Raw genomic sequence first — 18,485 nt, forward strand, 5'->3', positions numbered from 1 at the left:
TCTTCACATGCTTTCACAAAACTTTTTATTCACCTGAGATAACTTTGATTCTTGAATGGCAATGAACTTTGCTTTTTCTGATACAACTATAGAGATCGAATCTTTCTCTTACAGATTCATTTGACCCTCGAGCCCTTTATGTTTATTGAAATTATCTTCATTTGACAATTATGCCCCCTCGTAACTAGTATCTGATCACATTACGCTTCATCTCGTCTTGAAGAAACACCCAACCCATTTCTAATATAAAAAAAATAAGGCATTGCATCTGCTGATATCTGAGACGGATATTGAGTTTGCCTGAACTATCATTTATCAGTTTGTAGTGCATGCACGTATTGATTTTGTTGTATTGCCCGCCTACAAAAATTGCTTTTGCAATTATTTCCAAAATATAAGTAAAATTATTTTCTGGGCTAGTTAAAACCGTTAGCATGAAAACATTTTTTTTACATGTCCAGATGAATTCATGTCTGTTCCGATAAACTCAGCTTAGGTTGTCAATTGAACTAGATCCATCAAATAGTAAAATATTTCATTATTTTTTTTACATATAATAGAGTTAAATGTTATTTTCATTTCTATAATTTAATATTTTTTTCATTTTTGTCCTTATAATTTATTTTTATTTTAATTATTGTAAAATGTGTTTGTTTTATTTTCATCCTTAAAATGCGTTGGATAACGCATTGGACAATAAAAAATGCTTTAAACAGTTAAAATAATATTATCTAAAATATTTTAAGAATAAAAAATAAAATAAACACATTTTGTAAAGATTAAAATGAAAAAAAAATACAAAAACGAAAACAAAAAAAAACATTAAATTAAACAAAAAAAATAATTACACCTATATAATATGTAATTTTAGTACGTAATTATCAAGGTAAAACTTTAATTCTAATTGAAGGTAATATAAAGAGTACCTAAAGTACTCTATAAAAGTTTTCTTCTTTTCATAATTATATTGGTGTATGCTTGACCTTAAAATAACAAGAATAGCCAACCTAAATTAACCTGTTTTTATAAAAAAAAATATCTAAGTAATTTCAAACTTAAAGTAAAAATTGAATTCAATAGAGTGACATTGAGGTGAGTCAAAATCAATTTTGATTTCAAGTGAATATGACACAAAACATTATTGTTATGGAAAAATCATGATAGCACCGTAATTTTGAGATAATCGCCATAATTTTTAAAGGTATCTAAACATGTTATCAAGTAATAATGGTTGAAGTAATGTATAAATGCATCAAGAACTTAGGTTCGATTTTGAGATAATTGTCATATTTTTTTACAAAAAGATGCTTATATTATTTCATTCAGGTAGTAAGACTGAATACATTGAGGAATGAAATCAGAAATTTGCATACCAGAATAAAATCTATATACATTGTCAAGTAAAGATTCATATATTTGGTTGTAAACGTAAATAGAGTTCTTGTAAGTACTGTTCATTTCATCATCTCAAGTCCAGACTAGTAATGTTAATTAGAATTCAGACAAAGTCTGACTCAGGAGTACAATCCTCTAGGAGCTCTCATGGGACACAAAAAGCTGTATCCCAAATACGAATTTTCACTGTCATGATTGAGAGTCAAAATATGAAATTGAAAACTTCCAAGATAACGGTGGGGATGAGGGAGCTAGGTAGGGACTAAAGAAAATGATATATATATATGATATATATATATATATATATATATATATAATGAGTTATGTTGCTTTCTCCTCTGAAGATAACATTTCCCTTAAGGCCAATTTTACTTTAATTTGAATATAGTACCTAAGAAACTTCCAGGCTTGCAATTAATTACTCGAAAGGAATCTAAGCCACTCCTCATATGGTATAACTTCCCCGTAAAAAATAAACTAAAGTTATACACAAAGAGCAAAGTGTTCATAATGAATAAAATTGGATCATTCAAAAAACAACTATATACACCTGTGATCATGAAGACAAAATAAATTAAAACAATTAATGCGAAGTACAACATAAAATCTCTTGGAATTTTATTAAATATTTATCGAGATTATAGGATACTCATCATCATGAACAATAAGACACTAGTATTTTGTGTTTGTCTTCTTGTTCAGATGCAACATACAATTGATAAAACCACCCTCCTCATAACTTTATTGTCCCTATTATCAGTTTTTCATACTAATTAACTTCACTAAATCTAGCACAACACTAATTAAGCATTGGTCTCATACAATAATTATGGTTTTACCACCAATATATCTCATAAATCTAAGTAATTGACGTAACGATCTGTGGGAAAGCCATGAAGAAGGCCATAAGATAAAGCCATGAGCAAGATTGCAGCCTCCTTCTCATCCGGAGGGAAGACTTTTTGGAGAGCCAAGTTCTTACTCAATCTCACTGTCAAATCCTCAAAAGCACCAAACCTCTTTCTATACTTCGCTCCAAGTTTGCGCTTCTTTTTCATATGTGGTGCACCCTTAGTTTTGGACTTCATCCCTTTGCTATGCAATTTGTTTCCTTTCTTTACTTGAGATTTCTCAGCCTCCACTGGATTCATTCCGTTTGCCGTTGCAGCCACGGCAATGGCACGCCTTGCCTTCCTTTGTCGAATTCCACAAGCATTGCAAAGTGTCTGTCACACAAAAATGAATCTTCAGTATCATTTAGTTAGTTATTTATTTTATCTATAGGCAGGAATCAAAGACAGGTCACAGAGGTTCAATAATTTAGACACTGTTGAACCATCTGATCTGAGTTAGACACGCTTGATATCATTTAGTTAGTTTAAAATAAAACAATTCAATTGTTTAATTGAGAATATTCTAGTTGCATTCTTAGTATCACTGTCAAATTTTATTGAGTTTTTCAAAGCCATAAAATTAAAGAGTTTATGTAATTGCTTTGTTGTAGACTGGTGTGAGGACTATAAGAGAAAAACTTAGAGCTAATTATTTTTCTAGAAAAAGAAAATGTTTGAGGTTGAATCCATAGCAAGGGGGAAACAACAAAAAAAAAATACAAGAAATATATACCTTTGGACCTTTTGGTCCACTTCTCCAGAGAGGGGTCTTAGTGGTGTGGCAATCAGAACAAACCCTAACAGTGATCTTGCTGTGGTTTGCAGAAGAATTGTAGTTATTACTATCATCAGTTCCTAGAGGTGTCAGTGGTGGGTTTTTCTCTTCATTCTTGATCTGCTTAGAGTTAGAGATCATGCCTTCTGTATCAAAACCCGTTTGATCTGACACCATCATCCTCCGCATCATTCTCATCTTTAAAGGCATCCACTTAGTTGAATTATCTTCAACTTGAAAATTTTCACACTTATCTTCTTTCTTCCAAACTCTCAGCTTGAGATCACTTCTGTTTTCATCCTTTTCAGATACTGGATGCTCCCATGATTCACTAGAAGGAACAATCTTCTGGGCCTACAGATCACATGATTAAATTGATCAAAACAAAGATATGTGTGCGTACAAGCACTTAATTGAATAATAATTAAGATCATGAACCAACAATTTGTTGTTGGAGTGATATTAAGCTTGATTCCTTTAAATAAAGTATCAAAATTCGAGTTTAGTAGATAAAAAGAACATAGTTGAAAGAGAATACTTTACCAAAAGTAACCTATCAGGTTCTCCAAATTTAGTTATAGACAAAATTAATGAATTTTTCTTATGAATAACATGATAAAAAAAAATTAAGATCATGAATATGATCATGTTCAACTTATCATACTCTATCTATATGTATAACTATAAATAAGACAAGGCTTGTTATTGTATCTACATGGATTCATTATACCCGAGAGATTAGTCCTTCTGACCAGAATACCTGAGTTTAACAAAAACAACAAAAAAGTATGCATCACCTCTTCATCACTTTGTAAGTGCTTTGATTCCCAGTGGCAACAAGATCCTCCTTGACCTTGATGATCCGGGTTGAAGAGAATAGAAAAAGATAGAGAAGAAGACGAAGAAGAGGCTTGATGGCTTGTACTGAAGACGTGGTGGGTGTGATCTTCATTAAGATCTATAGGCATAGGCGAAGACACTGAGTAACGATAAGTTGGTATCATGGACTCGTACACAAAAACACACACAAAACAAGCCAAGAGGGAAAGAGAGAAGAGAAAGAAGGGTGTGGAATGGATCGGTGCAGCTGCAACAACAGCATACCCTTTTGTCTATAGTTTATAATAAAAAGGGGTTGGGAGGAAGAAGAGAAGAAGAAAGAGAAGGAAAAAGGTTCTGATTCTTAACGTTTCTCGCACACGAGGCATGGTAAAACTCATTTTTGAACAGAAGAGAGATTACATTACAGCCTAGCACTACCTTAAGAGCTATCACTATAAGACATTCACGTGACTATTGGAAACATCTGAAACAGACAAATCGAAAAGACAAAGTGATTCAGGAGAGTGTGGAGTGCTACTACGCTGACCCCATACGTATGACAAAAGCCCTAATTGCACAATCTTCTTTTTTTACCACACCACACTGCCAAGCTAGATGAGACTACTTGAAACGATGCATGCAAGAGATATGGTAGCCACACACATGATGATAGCTAGGGATAATGTAGTCACACATCATCGCTAACCAATAATTTGGTCACTCACAGGAATATAATATTGTGGCATGGTTCAATTGCTTTTCCGCCAAACATATATTAGTTGAGTGTAATTCAGTTGAATAAAATGTATAAGTTGTTATAAATCATTTCTTAATACTTGTCTTCCATTCTTACGGAATATTAGTTAATTTTCTCATCTAAAATATTTTTGAAACTTGAGATCAAAGTAGGACATATATAGAACCTGCTCTTCGGAAAATGAAAATATAGAGTCAGTTATGTATATGCAAGTTCCGTTGAAAATGTGACCATTGTTCTTACTATTATTATGCGATTATATATGATCAGCTTTACTGCATGTTTAGCATAATGTTTTGCGTACATCTCTAAACTTTGGATATATTGCCTCCACGCACATGAGCTTTATTAGTGTTTGATTGTGAATGTGATTTGCAATCAGCTAGCTAACTAACCAAATGAATATGTTAACTGCAAACATAATAATCCTTTATTGATTAAAGAAATTTGTTGAAAGCGAGGGATCCCTCAGGAACAGTTTCTTAACTACTTCAAAACAATACTTAGTCTAAAATTCGACTGAATTTGTAAAATAGAATGAATGGAATGGAACCTTGTTTTAAAAACAGATAACAGGTATGTTTTTTTATCAGTATATATAGCAACGCTTATTATGGGAATGCAAGTAGGTTTTCAACCTTTATACAAAAGTACAAACTTTAATTTGTCGAATCTAATAGTTACGACATTAATTACTACAAGCATTGTAGAGGGCTTTTTGTATTATTTGTGTGGGCACGGTTTATGCTTAAATTAAAGGTCTGTTCTTAATCATTCACTACTAGAAAAATGCCAATATTGATATTATTTTTTTTTATAAAAAAGATAAAAAAAAAAATAAAACCTTCAAGTCTTGTAGCGAGCATATATACACACCAATATGGAGAGAAAAAATGACATCCTTTTGTTCTAACATAAAACTAGACCAGTAAAAAACATTATTTACATACAAAGTGGAGAGGATGCTTCATTAATGAAGGGTCACAATGATTCACCCATATCTTTCCATTAAGAGTCATATTTATTCAAACAATATATTTTTTTCATTAAAAATCACAATAGTCTCACCTATCATGATTTCATTAATTACTATAAATATTGGGTTGAGTTAAGGGGTGGTATGAAATAATAATTATTTTTTTAGTTTCTATCAAAAAATTCATGACATATAGTTCTTAGATCCTCAAGCTAAAGCCTTCCCTCAAAAAGTAACTACTCCACCATTCTTTGGACTCAAGTCTTGGAACATAGACTTTTTTTCAGTCATGTGTTCTTCAAATATCATGATTTAGATTTCTTTTTTGTTGTCAAACACATATGCAACTAAAATAATTTATTTCTTCAATATCTAAATAGACTCGGGTCTTTTCTTATTAGCATAAGTACTAGACATTCCTCTACACTTGGATATTACATATCCAGGTTTGTCACATAAATAGCATAGATCTATTGATCGACTTAGTTCTTAAGCTTTTCTTCTTTTAACATTTTTGGTTCATGTAATCAATTATCATTATTAAAGTGATGATGTGACAATTACTTCATCATCAACATGATTTGTTACATCATCAACTAGTCTGATGTGATATTTGTGTATTCTTTTTTATAAATTATGTTTTTAGTAGGGATGACCACAAATCTAGGTCAATTTGATAACTCGTAAATTAGAATCAATCCAATTTAGAAAATTCAATTGGTTTGAATCATTAATTTGGATTAGATTAAAAAATTACAAATTCAATAAGTTTGGATCAAATATTGAACTTTACTTTTGAAAATCCAATCTAATTTGATCCATCCAAGTACTTACTATGTAAATTTTTTAACCCTTAGAGTTTGGGCTTTTTAGCCTATCCCAATTATATATATTCATTTTAAGACTACTAATCATTATTACCATAATTATAATATAAGATAGTTTAATTTTTAACTTGGAATGGAACATGCTTCATATTATATTAGTAGTTAAAAAATAGTTTTTGAGTTAAAGGTACTAAATACTATTAAAATCACTTAGATATTTTTTAAAGATTTTTTTTATGATTTTAATAATAAATCCGATGACCCGATCCAATTTGATTATAATCAAAATTCATTTGGGTCGAATTGCATACTTAAACTAGTCAAAATTTGATCCAAAATGAACCCATTAAAATTGATCGTATTGGATAAAAAAAAATGCCATGGATCCAATTCAATTCGACCTGAACCCAACCCTAGTTTGTAGCCCCTCATCTTTTTATAAAATTCACTTTTAATTCCTTAACATGTTTATGGTTGGTCTTACTCCTTCACCTTTTCACCAAATTCACTTTTAATCCCTTAGTAATTTTTTGCCTGATCTTAGTCTTATGATTGTCCTTGTTTTTAGTCTTTCTCATCAAACCATCAAGCAACAATGTGGCATCTACGTGTAGGCTGCTAGATTGAATCCCATGGTAAAATGTTGTTGGTTTGGAATGTTTTTTTAGTGATTCTTAGACACTATAATTTTATTTTATTTTTGCAATGTAAAACTACCAGAAAATGATTTGAAAACAAAAAAAAGAGATACAATAAGAAAAATCAACAACCCTCGATAAAAAACCAGCGATGCACTAAACCATGACCCAAAAGACAAAATCAACAACTCACATTAAGCAAAATTAGCAAGAATAAGCAAATCAAAAACCACTGAACCCATGAATCTAAACCTTAATCACCAAAACTAGAGAACCCTCAATCTTTGAACTCTTCCAAACCCTAATCCCATACCCCACTTCTCAAACAAATGTTAACCCTTCCATTTTAATCTTACTTCCATAAACCTTTTTGCTCCACGGGTAATACCATGCACAAAAGGTGAACATGAGATGATGATGGTGACAAAAACATTAATGTATCAAGGCATTGCCTAATCCAAAAACTAAATTAAGAACTCCATCATAATCAAAGAGAAATAATTAACGAGAAATCACAAATATAAAACAAGAACATTCAATCCAAGAACAAAGAAGAGAGATGAATCATCTTCCATCCCTAATCCTTGTGTTGTCACTTCTCTCCAAGGTTTTCAATGGTTAGGGACTTCCAAAACAAACTACAAAAGGTCTATTTATAATATATAAAAAATATAATAGAAAATCATATATATAATAATTTTTATACAAACAAAAAAATTAATTGTATTTTTTTTAATTTATGTATCACAAAACAAATGGGAGCAGTATCTATAGTTTGTCCTATATGTACATAAAAAAATTGCATTACATTCTATTGAGGCAATGGAAAGAATGTTTGGGAAAAAAGAGTCGTTTTTTACGGGACATCAAAAGAGTCGTATTGTATTTTTATTGTCTTTTTCTGTGCATTTACTTTTGTTCTACTCGTGGTGGGGCGAGGGGAAAATGTTGCATAAAAACACCTCCTTGTGAGTTCTGAACTTACCGTTGTCAAAAAGCATTGAATCATATATATGGTCCCGGGGCAGCACAAGATTTTCTGAATCTTGTGGGGGTAATGGCAGACCCAACTTTTGACATCAACTCTCAATAAGCCATTTCTTTATTTTTCATATGTATATAGAACCATCTAAGCTAGTAATCAAATGACAAAAATAAAATAAAATAGGGACAGTGATCTCCCTAGCTAACACAAAGGGATCCTGATTTAGAGTCTTACATATGTTGTAACATAGTAATTAAATTAAACTAAAATACACGTATATATAATCGCTAGCTAATAATTAATATATTCTGATGAGTATAATCAAAATGAACAGAGTAAATTATACATTAATATGAACACTTTTGTTTACTGAAATAATATATGAAATAACACAAATTATATTGTTTTTTTCTAGAACAGAAATTATGGATATCTTTCACCTCAGATCAAATATTAATATTGTTTGTATTGTGTGATTGTTACTGATTTAAGAAAAATTTTTAAAAAATTATTTTTATTTATTTGAACGTTGAGAGACTTTATATCACTGAATTAATTTTTAGAGTTTCACAAATTATATAGCTAAGTGAAAGAAAGAGAGACAAGAGAAAAAAATGATTTATAATAAATGATGTAATAAAGAGATATACAAACAGAAAGTGGTGTTGTATAAAATGTTAAACAAATTGTTATATGAATAACACAAATTTATTGTTTACCGTGCACAATTAAATAATATGTAAACATAGGAAGTATTTCAAAAAAGAAAAATAAAAAGCTTTTATCTAGGGACTATTAATTTTACCCTTTAGTTTTTAAATAAACGAATATTAATTTCTTCATGCACTAATCTTAATGTCAATTGTCTGCTTAGTTAAAACTACTAACATTTTATTGTACAAAATTTTAGGATAATAGAATGGTATTCTCGTCTATGATAGAGAAACTTTTTAGACTCAAAGACCTTTCTTTTCTTTTCTTTTTACAGAAAACTCAAAGATCTCTTATCTATATTACACATTTAATTATCTCATATTGTAAAAATGTAGAAGTTTGAATATATGATTTGTCAAATATGACATATTTATCTTATTCCATTCGTAAATGTCAGTTCAAAATCAAGTGTAATTTTAGTATTTAATATATTTATTGATTTTGTAAGGTGCGCAAAACTTGATTATGACTTCAACCATTTTAGCATTCGTGTGTCTAGTGTGTAGTTCTCTCCAATCATAATAATGACAAGCGATGAGGAGCCGTGTACCATACGAACTGAAGGCTCTTGTTTCTTGATGCCCTACATACATATAAAATGATTGAAAGTTAGTAATTTTGTTATGGACATAGTTTTTCTTTCTAATTTTCAATACAACTATATCCTTAAGAATTTAAATATCTTGATTAAGATCATATAATTAAAATCTTATATTTGTTATAGGTCAATTGGACAATTTAATATTAGTTCATTACACATACTGATAAAACTGAGAATATCTATACTCCAAAGTTGAAATTCTCATTGATCGAGAGAAGTCTATCTTGAACGAAATTATTTCCAAACGAAATATCTATGTGCAAAACAAGTTAAAGAAAAATAAAATATAGATAAAACCATTTAATACCATATGCATTTTCATTTGAAATATACATATCACTCATTTGTGTGCATATTTGTATAAACAGCAGAGCTATTTAGCACTAAAGAAACAACGCACGAAACACACGAACACTAATATGGATGGGCTATTGTTTTTTTAAAGTAAATATTGATTAAAACTTTAAAAAATATATGAAGTATGTTTTTGCGCCAACACATGCACGTTCGGGCATGTTTCACAAAACAGCAATTTCCTTGTATAAATAACTTAATTAATTGATGATAATATTTTAATTTTTCTCTTAAATTGAAACATTATCATCATATATTTTCATAATTAGTTGATAATATGTAAAGATGATAATATTTTAATTTTTACGATAAGGAGGTAGGCTACGTATGCGAGTTGTAAATCACACAACTCGTGTACCGTTTGATACCAGGCTCGACGCTGTCGCTGAAATTAAGGTACACCTGAGAAATCATGTTTTTGCTGTCTGTTATACGAACTAAGCCCAAGGTTTTAGTACTTTTCAACTCTCTCTCTCTCTCATAAACTTCAATAATCAATCGTCAATGGCTGTGGTTTCTTGGTATAGGGTGTCAAATAAATTTTAGTTAGTCACAGACGAAGAAAATTCCCGTGGTAAAATGTTGTCGGTGATGTCTTAGCGGTTGTGTCTCGTGTCACTTTTAATGCTATGTGCTGATCTACTTATCATTGAGACGTCGTGGTAAAATAATGCACTACCAAAAAAGATGCTATTTTGGATCAACAAATCACATTAAACTTGAGATAAGAAAAATCCACTTCCCTGATATATACATCTAGAGAGTTAATTATATGACTTCCGATACATTGCTTTCGGTAAAATAATAATAATAATAATAATAACATTAAGTATGTGTTTGGTTGACTGATGCCGTGCTCACACCTCCTTTTTTTTTCACGATGCCGGCAAAGTAACTCTTTGTTACTTCTGATTTTTCAATTATTTGCAGTGTGTTTGAGAGTCAACATCAATTCTCATTAGATATCCAAACATTCTCAATCCATAACTTTATTACATGACTCCTAGATCATCTATATTCCTAAATTATGCTAGGATAATTCTAGCTTAAGTAATCTATAATATATCTTGTGTTTCAAATTACTCAATCTAAAACTATACTACATAATTTTGGATCATGTTTTCCACAATTAGCTAGTATAATTTCAGATTGAGTAATTTAGAACAAAAAATGCATTCCAGATTATTCAATCCAAAACTATATAGAGGGAGAGGGAGAACTAGGAAGATGAAATGGGGTGAATGAAGGTGTAGGTCAAATGGGTAGAAAGAGAGAGAGAGAGAGAGAGAGAGAGCAAGTTGTATAATACAGACGAGTCATTTGGAGATTTTGAAAATTTAGGGGTGTAGTTAGCAAATTAGGAGTGCAATAAGTAAAAGACGATAAGTAATTAGGTCTTGCAAAACCCTAGTGAAACATTTGGCCCAATATCTTGTAGTACTCACAGAAAAATCTTTAGGAGGCAAGGACCCAAATAACAAGAACCTTGTTTGTTCTCGAAAAGTGTTTGGGTTTCTAATCCGTACCCACTTCATATTTTACAAAGATATAATTGTGTCCTCCCAATTCCCAAACCATTATCTTGCTGAACTGATAATCTTGCTCATTAAGATATGTTACTATAAAGTATAACCAAAAACAAATAAAAATGTTATAGAGTAAATTACACTAATTCCCCTTAATGTTTTTGATTTATTACACTTGAAGACCCCTCCAATTTTAAAACCCTACAATAAATCCCCTAATTTTAGGCAATATGTTACACTTGGCCCCCTTAAGCGTTTTGGAGGTCAGAAATGTTAAGGGAGAAACACCATGTGAGAGGCATATGAGTTTTAATGATTTTTATTTTACCACAAATGCCCTCAATTCCCTCTTGAAAAACAAAAACATTACACAACCAGATTATTTCTAGAACCTCGAAAATACCATAATTTCGAGCCTCAGATGATAAAATTCCCAGACTCTCAAACAACTCAATTTCAATCTCAACCTAAAATAAAATTTAGATTCATAACAAGTACTCTATCATAATATCCATAACCACACGATCAAGTATCCATAATACTATAATAGATTCAACCCCATCATTAAAGCCAAGTGAAAACTGCTCTTAGCCTTGCGCGGTGTCAAAAACAGTGTTCTGCGGGTTCATGGCAACCTGGTTCTTAGCATCCTTAGGTTTTGGATTGGTTGGTGTGAATGTGAATTTGTGAGTGTAGTTGGGTGATTCATTTTGTTGAGTGCAGGGGGTGTTGATGACCGGGACAATTGTGGAATATCATAAAGTTATTTTCTTTTTCTTTTTTCTTTTTTTAAAAACCTAACGAAGCTAAACGGCGTTTGAGATAAGGGGGCTGAAAGTAATGTTCTAAAATGAAGGATACCTAGTGTAATAAGTTCAAACCATAAGGGGAATCTTTGTAATTAACTCTATGTTATATGGACATGATATGGTCCACTATTATTTGTTGACTTCTGTGGGGAACTACTAACTAATCAGAAATTTAAGATTGATATGGTTGACGGAGATAAGTTGTTGCAAGTTGCAACACTTGACGATTGGGTTGATAACCTAACACAAATTTATTCATTGTCCCACATTACGGTTTCCAGCCCAAAATGATAAATACAACTTATACAAGTACCTAGTCAAACATCGAAATTTGTAATAGTGATGCAGCTTTCACTTAAATATCTATATTTTCATGGGGAAAAAAATATAGCTGATAATGGAGCTTTTAAAAATGATAAAGTTCGTAAAAGACAAGTCTTTTTTTATATTTGTAAAACGTATTCAAATCAACAAGCATAAAATGAGAAGAAATTATGATTATATACCCCTATAAATGAAAAAAAGAAGAAGTAATGATGGATATAGATTAATTGTGTATCAAATATAAACATATACATATACTAAGACCATATCTATGATCAATAATTATTAAGGTGTGAATATGGTGTGGAGGTGAAAGAAAAATATGTCTGTTTACCCGCGCACCAAATTCAAAGAAATTTTTTTTTCTTGAGAATTAAATATAGTATTAGAGATTTACAATGATTCATAACTGAAAATGAGATAGACTTCCTTGACAAACCACAAGAAAGCTAGTTAGGCAAAACAGAACAAAAAAAATGAACATTATTCGAGCTTAGGAAGGCTACATACTATTGTAGAAGATTAAGATGAAAAATAAATATATAAGAGAATCATATTCAAGCACAACCACAATTAAAGTTGCAACTATAAGTGTGAAATTATCTTTCCTAGGGCGGCTGGTTACTATTGTATTGGATTATGATGAAAGGTTACTTAGGAACACAAAACATATATGAAACCCCTTTATGACAAAAGACGTGGAACCGTTTAAGCAGATGGCCACAGTAAAGCCAGCAAAGTTCGTTAAGATGTGTTTTATAGTGACAACGAAATGATCTTTTCCTAGTGTTTTAAGTTTGTGGTTCGAATTATGATGATTTATGGATTGAATCTGAGTCATTTCCAGATAAGTCGTTACTAAACTTAACACCTCATCCTCCGACAATTTCACAAAGGAAAGACACCTTTGTCTGCTTCTAGTTTCTGCTTAGCTACTCCATTTTCAAAGATCATAAATTAATAAATTCAGTTAATTTAATTAGATTAAGATATTTTGCTTTGCTTCTGTATTACCTGTTAAAAGGTGCTACAAAACTACATGTATTGTTTCTTGCAGGTTTGATCACACATCTTGTGGTTAAACTCTGGCTTTTTAATGAATTTTTTTTTTGCTGTTCAAAAAAACAAATTAGATTAATATATAATTATCAAGGGAGATTAGTTTAATTGGTTCAACAAAATACATAAATTATTGTAAATCTTTAGATATCTATTTTTTATTCTTATGGATAAAAAAAAAGATTAAGGCATAATTAACTAAAGGGTGGCTAATTCAAGTGGTATATATTTGATTCTCTTTAAACATGGTGTCCAATCTTCTCTGTGAAAAAAAAAAATCTTAGTGAGGGAGTAAGTAATGGAAATTTCTTAGTTAGAATAAATGGCTATGACTTCAGCTCTATTATTGTGCATTATAGACAGTCTAAAAGGGCCGGCATGCCTATAATAGTACTTAATTGAAACTTGTTATAATTGAAACTTGTTACATTTATATTGTTCAATCTTTTGTCTTAATATACCGCAATACTCTAGTCTCAACTCTCAATTACAATTTTGAGTTTGTAAGAGTTAAATTAGTCCTAATATTATTGCTTTGAATCTATTAACCAAACTAGAAGGCTAACTTGTTATCTCAGAAATTGGTTGAAAGTAGTGACTTGTCTCATACACGGTTGTTATAGGCATCATCACAAGGACTCCGAACTTGAGCCACAATTACCAACAAGGCTAAGTTGTGTGAGTTCTTTACGCAACAACACCTAGATGCACAAACCCCCAAGAATTTTCTAGGTGTTTCCTAGAGGTCATTGATGAAATTGTAAGGCAAGGGCATGGTCCCAATTCAGCCAAATTCTTTGCATTTTTTCAGCTTTGGACCACTCAACTTCTCTCACAAGGAAAATTATTCATATTTTGGTAAGATATGATATGGTAGGTTTGCAACATGTATAAAAAAATGCAACAAAAAAATTGTGGGAAAACTTTTAGTCAAGATTGGTTGGGGACTTCAATTTTTGTTAGTGTGTGAATGAGGCCCTTGAACAAGGATAACAAATGCCATTTGTTGAATACAACTTACCAAAATAAAAACAAAGGACGGTTCTTAACTAATCCTCTAGTATTGATAACACTAATTATTAAGACTTGGAGGAGGCAATAGCTACTAGAAAAGAGACAAGTTTAATGTTGGTTCAAAGTTCAATTCTTTAACTAATACCTAATAAAGTATTGTTAGCAAGTCAATGGCTATGTCAATAACCAATGTGCGTGCAGTTTGCCTAAAGCATGTTGTCACCATCGAATTTGTTTAGGCACCTAATTCTGCATAGCTAATTATTTCGGTTTGAAAGCATAATTTCCCACTACATTATCTCCAATAATATTATGCCGGTGATTTTATTTGCTTTAATTATACTTTTATAAGCAAACCCAAATTAATGTTGTGAGAGTACTGTTGGATGAAAAGCTGTGAAGTTGGTGCTAGGAAAAGTACGTTTGTTGAACTTGAAGCCTCTTATGTGTACCTTTTAACCTGAAGGACATCATAATATATAGGAACTTCCTTAATTTGTTTCAGTTTTATGTCTGGCTCAATTTATCTCTCTATTCAACTTTACCAATCACAAGTTTTTGAGGGGGAAAAAGGAGTATCTAAACCACGAAACAGAACACATATATCAAACAGGAAATCTTTACGTTGCATTGAATTATGATAAGTTTTAATTTTAAACTTTCTGGAACTTTTATATTTTGATAGTGAAAGATATAATTTTATATGTATAATGAAGACTTGATTATGTAAGTATTCCATGGATACTAGCACGTAACTACAGTGTCAAATATCGTTTTCAATGGACAGGTTATGATGTATGTTGAATTATTGGGATTCATATAAAGAATGATATTGCACATGGTTATTGGGTTTACAGAACATAAAATATCCTTTTCACATCATGATTAGGATTACTGAATAAATAAATAAACAAACATACTCACTTTGAAATTTCCTAATCTTTCAGCAAAAGTGATACGTTTCTTTTAATTTTATTTCGTGATAAGTACCCACGACCTATAAATGCCATCTCAATTGTTTTCATTTCGTTGATATATATGACGCTTGTGGTCCTCATTGTATTTATTTAATAATCTTAAGTAACATATCCACTCACAAATTAAGGTCGGAAAGCATCCTCTAACTTATAGGACTAAACATTAGGAAATAAATTTTTGAGCACCATATAGTCATGAATTAGAATCAATCTTATGAACAATGGAAGAACAAGAATACTTTGTTTTCTTAATAAATAAATAATATATATATATATATATATATATATATATATATATATATCAATGTTTTTGGCGTTATACATTGAGGAATAAATTAAAGTTTCATTTGAAAGTTTGAAGATTCGATGGTAGCAAACGGATGCTCACGAATCACATCCTCACGTTTCAATTTTAAAACCAATGGATAAGACTTGTAAAGCCATCTAGATATTATATGTGTGGGGATGAAGCCTTAAAGGCTTTGATCAAATATTGATTAGTATTATTTTACAGAAAAGGATATATATCAACAATTGTGCCTTAATTTTTTTAAAAAAAATCGGTCGATTGAAATTGTAAATTCATTTATGCTATTGAGTTATTAGTTATTATATCGTGTCACATTCTTTAGTGAATTTGATGAATGGTTGTTATAACCAGACTTGTTATATTAGATATTAGTATAAGTCTCTAAAAAAATATTAGTATAAGAAATCATTATTAACAGTAAATAGAAATTAAATTTCCAAATAAATAAGTAATTTTTATTTGCTAATTGGACTATGATTGGATAAATATGTGTTAGAATATAAGTGTGAGATAAAATTTCAAATCCGATAAGAATAAAAAGATTGAATATTATATAAGTAAAAACAAGACCAATAAACTTAAATCTTAATATTTTAAATTAAAGTGTGATGTCAAGATCATTTATGTGATTGTTTATGATTCATTGGTATAAATTTCTTTGATTTACCCCCTTGGATTGTACAATAATATGTATTTTGTGTAATTAATTAATAATTAAAATTATTCTGATTTTTTTAAAAGATTATTCAATGAATATTAATACAATAAATTTTGTGTCGAATATTTAAAATATGTTTTTTATGTGATTGAAATATTTTTTTGATTTTGCTCAAAACCAATGAGCTTCGGTACCAATTATTTGGAAGTGATTCATATTTAAATTTTATCCATAAGTGAGTAGCTCATTTATTCTCACACGCAATTGTATTAGTATCTTAAAATATGAGTTGAATTATTTTAATTAATTTTAAATCCTAATCAAAATGTTTTTGGCGGGAGCTTTTGGCTAAAACCTTGAAAGTAGACTAAACCAAAATTCCTTGTACATTAATGCTATTAATGCGCCCAGTTTTTCTATAATAACTCAAGACGTACCTGAAGGGTTATTTAATCTCTTACAATAATGTCAAATTGGGAAACATCTACAAAGACAGAAAGATCAAACTATCAAAATATGCACACACGTGAGTGTTAAGTTATTAGGACAAAAACGATTTGCAGATAGGACGGGAAAAAATAGAAACAGACAATATAATATAGTACTCATACGATCACCAACAGTATAACATCGGTAATTTTATTTAAAAAGACAAATAAAATAAAATAAAAAGAGGGGAGTGAGTTTTATTAGGTTTTGGAAACTCATCAAGACTCAACCTTTTATACAAAATACTTACATGTTACTCATTCAAGGTTTTTATATGGATTTAAATATACTTATTTTTAGTATATGAATCTGTTTCTTTTCAAATTTGTTAGTTTGGTGTTTTCATAACCAGGACAACATGATCTTGAATAAACTTTTATATGAATTATATTTTTAAAAAAAAACGATATTATTTAAATTCGTAGTGAAGTGAATGACTTTCCGACAGCATTTTGGTTTTAGAAAAAGATGAGTGGTGACTGGGATCCTTTGACGATCATGCATGTTTGGTGGAAACGAATCCTTTATCAATTAAAAGTTTTCTTAGCCCTTTCTTTCATCAGAATCATAGTAGATAGATAATTAAAGGGTCACATATATACCTTATCTAGCCATCTAGTATCTATCACTATCAAGAGGACATGCAAGATAGAGTGCCCAAAAAACATGTAATAAATGGATCCCTACTTAAGCATTTTTACATTAATATTAATGGTTATCAAGTGGCTGGGTATTCGTCTAACAAACGTGGCAATCTCATCTGATCCTCATCCTTTCTCACCGACCCTCCTTCAAGTCCAATCTATAGCAGCAACTACATGCCATGGCAAGTTGGTGACTGCTTTTTCTCTCTTGTTTATGTAACATGAAGTTAATTTGGCACTAAGTGCTATTTGCTAAAGGTATAGAAATTTGAAGATTAAGATTTGTTGTCATATCGGTTGTCACATGAGTTTGATAATCTTTGGATATATATATATATATAAAATAAAATGTTCATAGTCAAACTTTATACAAAAGTTCAAGTCCCAAATTTACAACCACTAATCTTAAAGAATTGCCAATAGTCATCAGAGATTATGATAAGCTCTGTTCTTTTGCCTGAGTTGCATGAGCATTAAAATTCTAATTTACATTGTATTTGTTTGGTATTGTAAAAAGTTAAAAAGAAAATTAAATAAAGGGATCTATTGTTGGGAAAAGTGAAGAAAAATAGTTTGAGAGATGCCATCAAATGACTTATCTTAAAGATTTATTGGTTCCGCCCAAGATGCTACTAAAATCTTTCAAGATATAATAATTCACACTTCCAAAAGTAATATAGATAAACATAATAACAAGGACATATAAGTTAATTAATTAAGTAAGATGTAAGTATTATAAATTTTTTGATATCATATTCAATTTTTATGGATGAAAAAATCGTTATATAATAAAAGTAGGATATTTCTATTGTGATTTTCAACACTCCTTCTCAAGATAAAGCATAAATACTGGATATTTCTTTTTTATGTTATTGATATCGAGTATTTATTGATTTTGTCAATGATTAATCTCCGTCGAAAAACCTAATTTATCACCT

General features: G+C 30.4%; 1 protein-coding gene across 1 annotated transcript; it reads right to left on the minus strand.

Annotated features, from left to right (window-relative positions):
- Positions 1 to 1,989: 1,989 nt before the first annotated feature.
- LOC100792098 (GATA transcription factor 21) lies at positions 1,990 to 4,532 on the minus strand. Its single transcript, XM_014761966.3, has 3 exons — positions 3,861 to 4,532; positions 3,022 to 3,417; positions 1,990 to 2,621 (listed from the first exon to the last, which is right to left on the minus strand). The coding sequence occupies exons 1-3, from the start codon at positions 4,065 to 4,067 to the stop codon at positions 2,247 to 2,249; spliced, it is 978 nt and encodes a 325-aa protein (XP_014617452.2). The 5' UTR covers positions 4,068 to 4,532; the 3' UTR covers positions 1,990 to 2,246.
- Positions 4,533 to 18,485: the final 13,953 nt, after the last annotated feature.

This window comes from Glycine max, chromosome 9 (genome assembly GCF_000004515.6).
Source record: "Glycine max cultivar Williams 82 chromosome 9, Glycine_max_v4.0, whole genome shotgun sequence".
Taxonomy (NCBI): domain Eukaryota; kingdom Viridiplantae; phylum Streptophyta; class Magnoliopsida; order Fabales; family Fabaceae; genus Glycine; species Glycine max.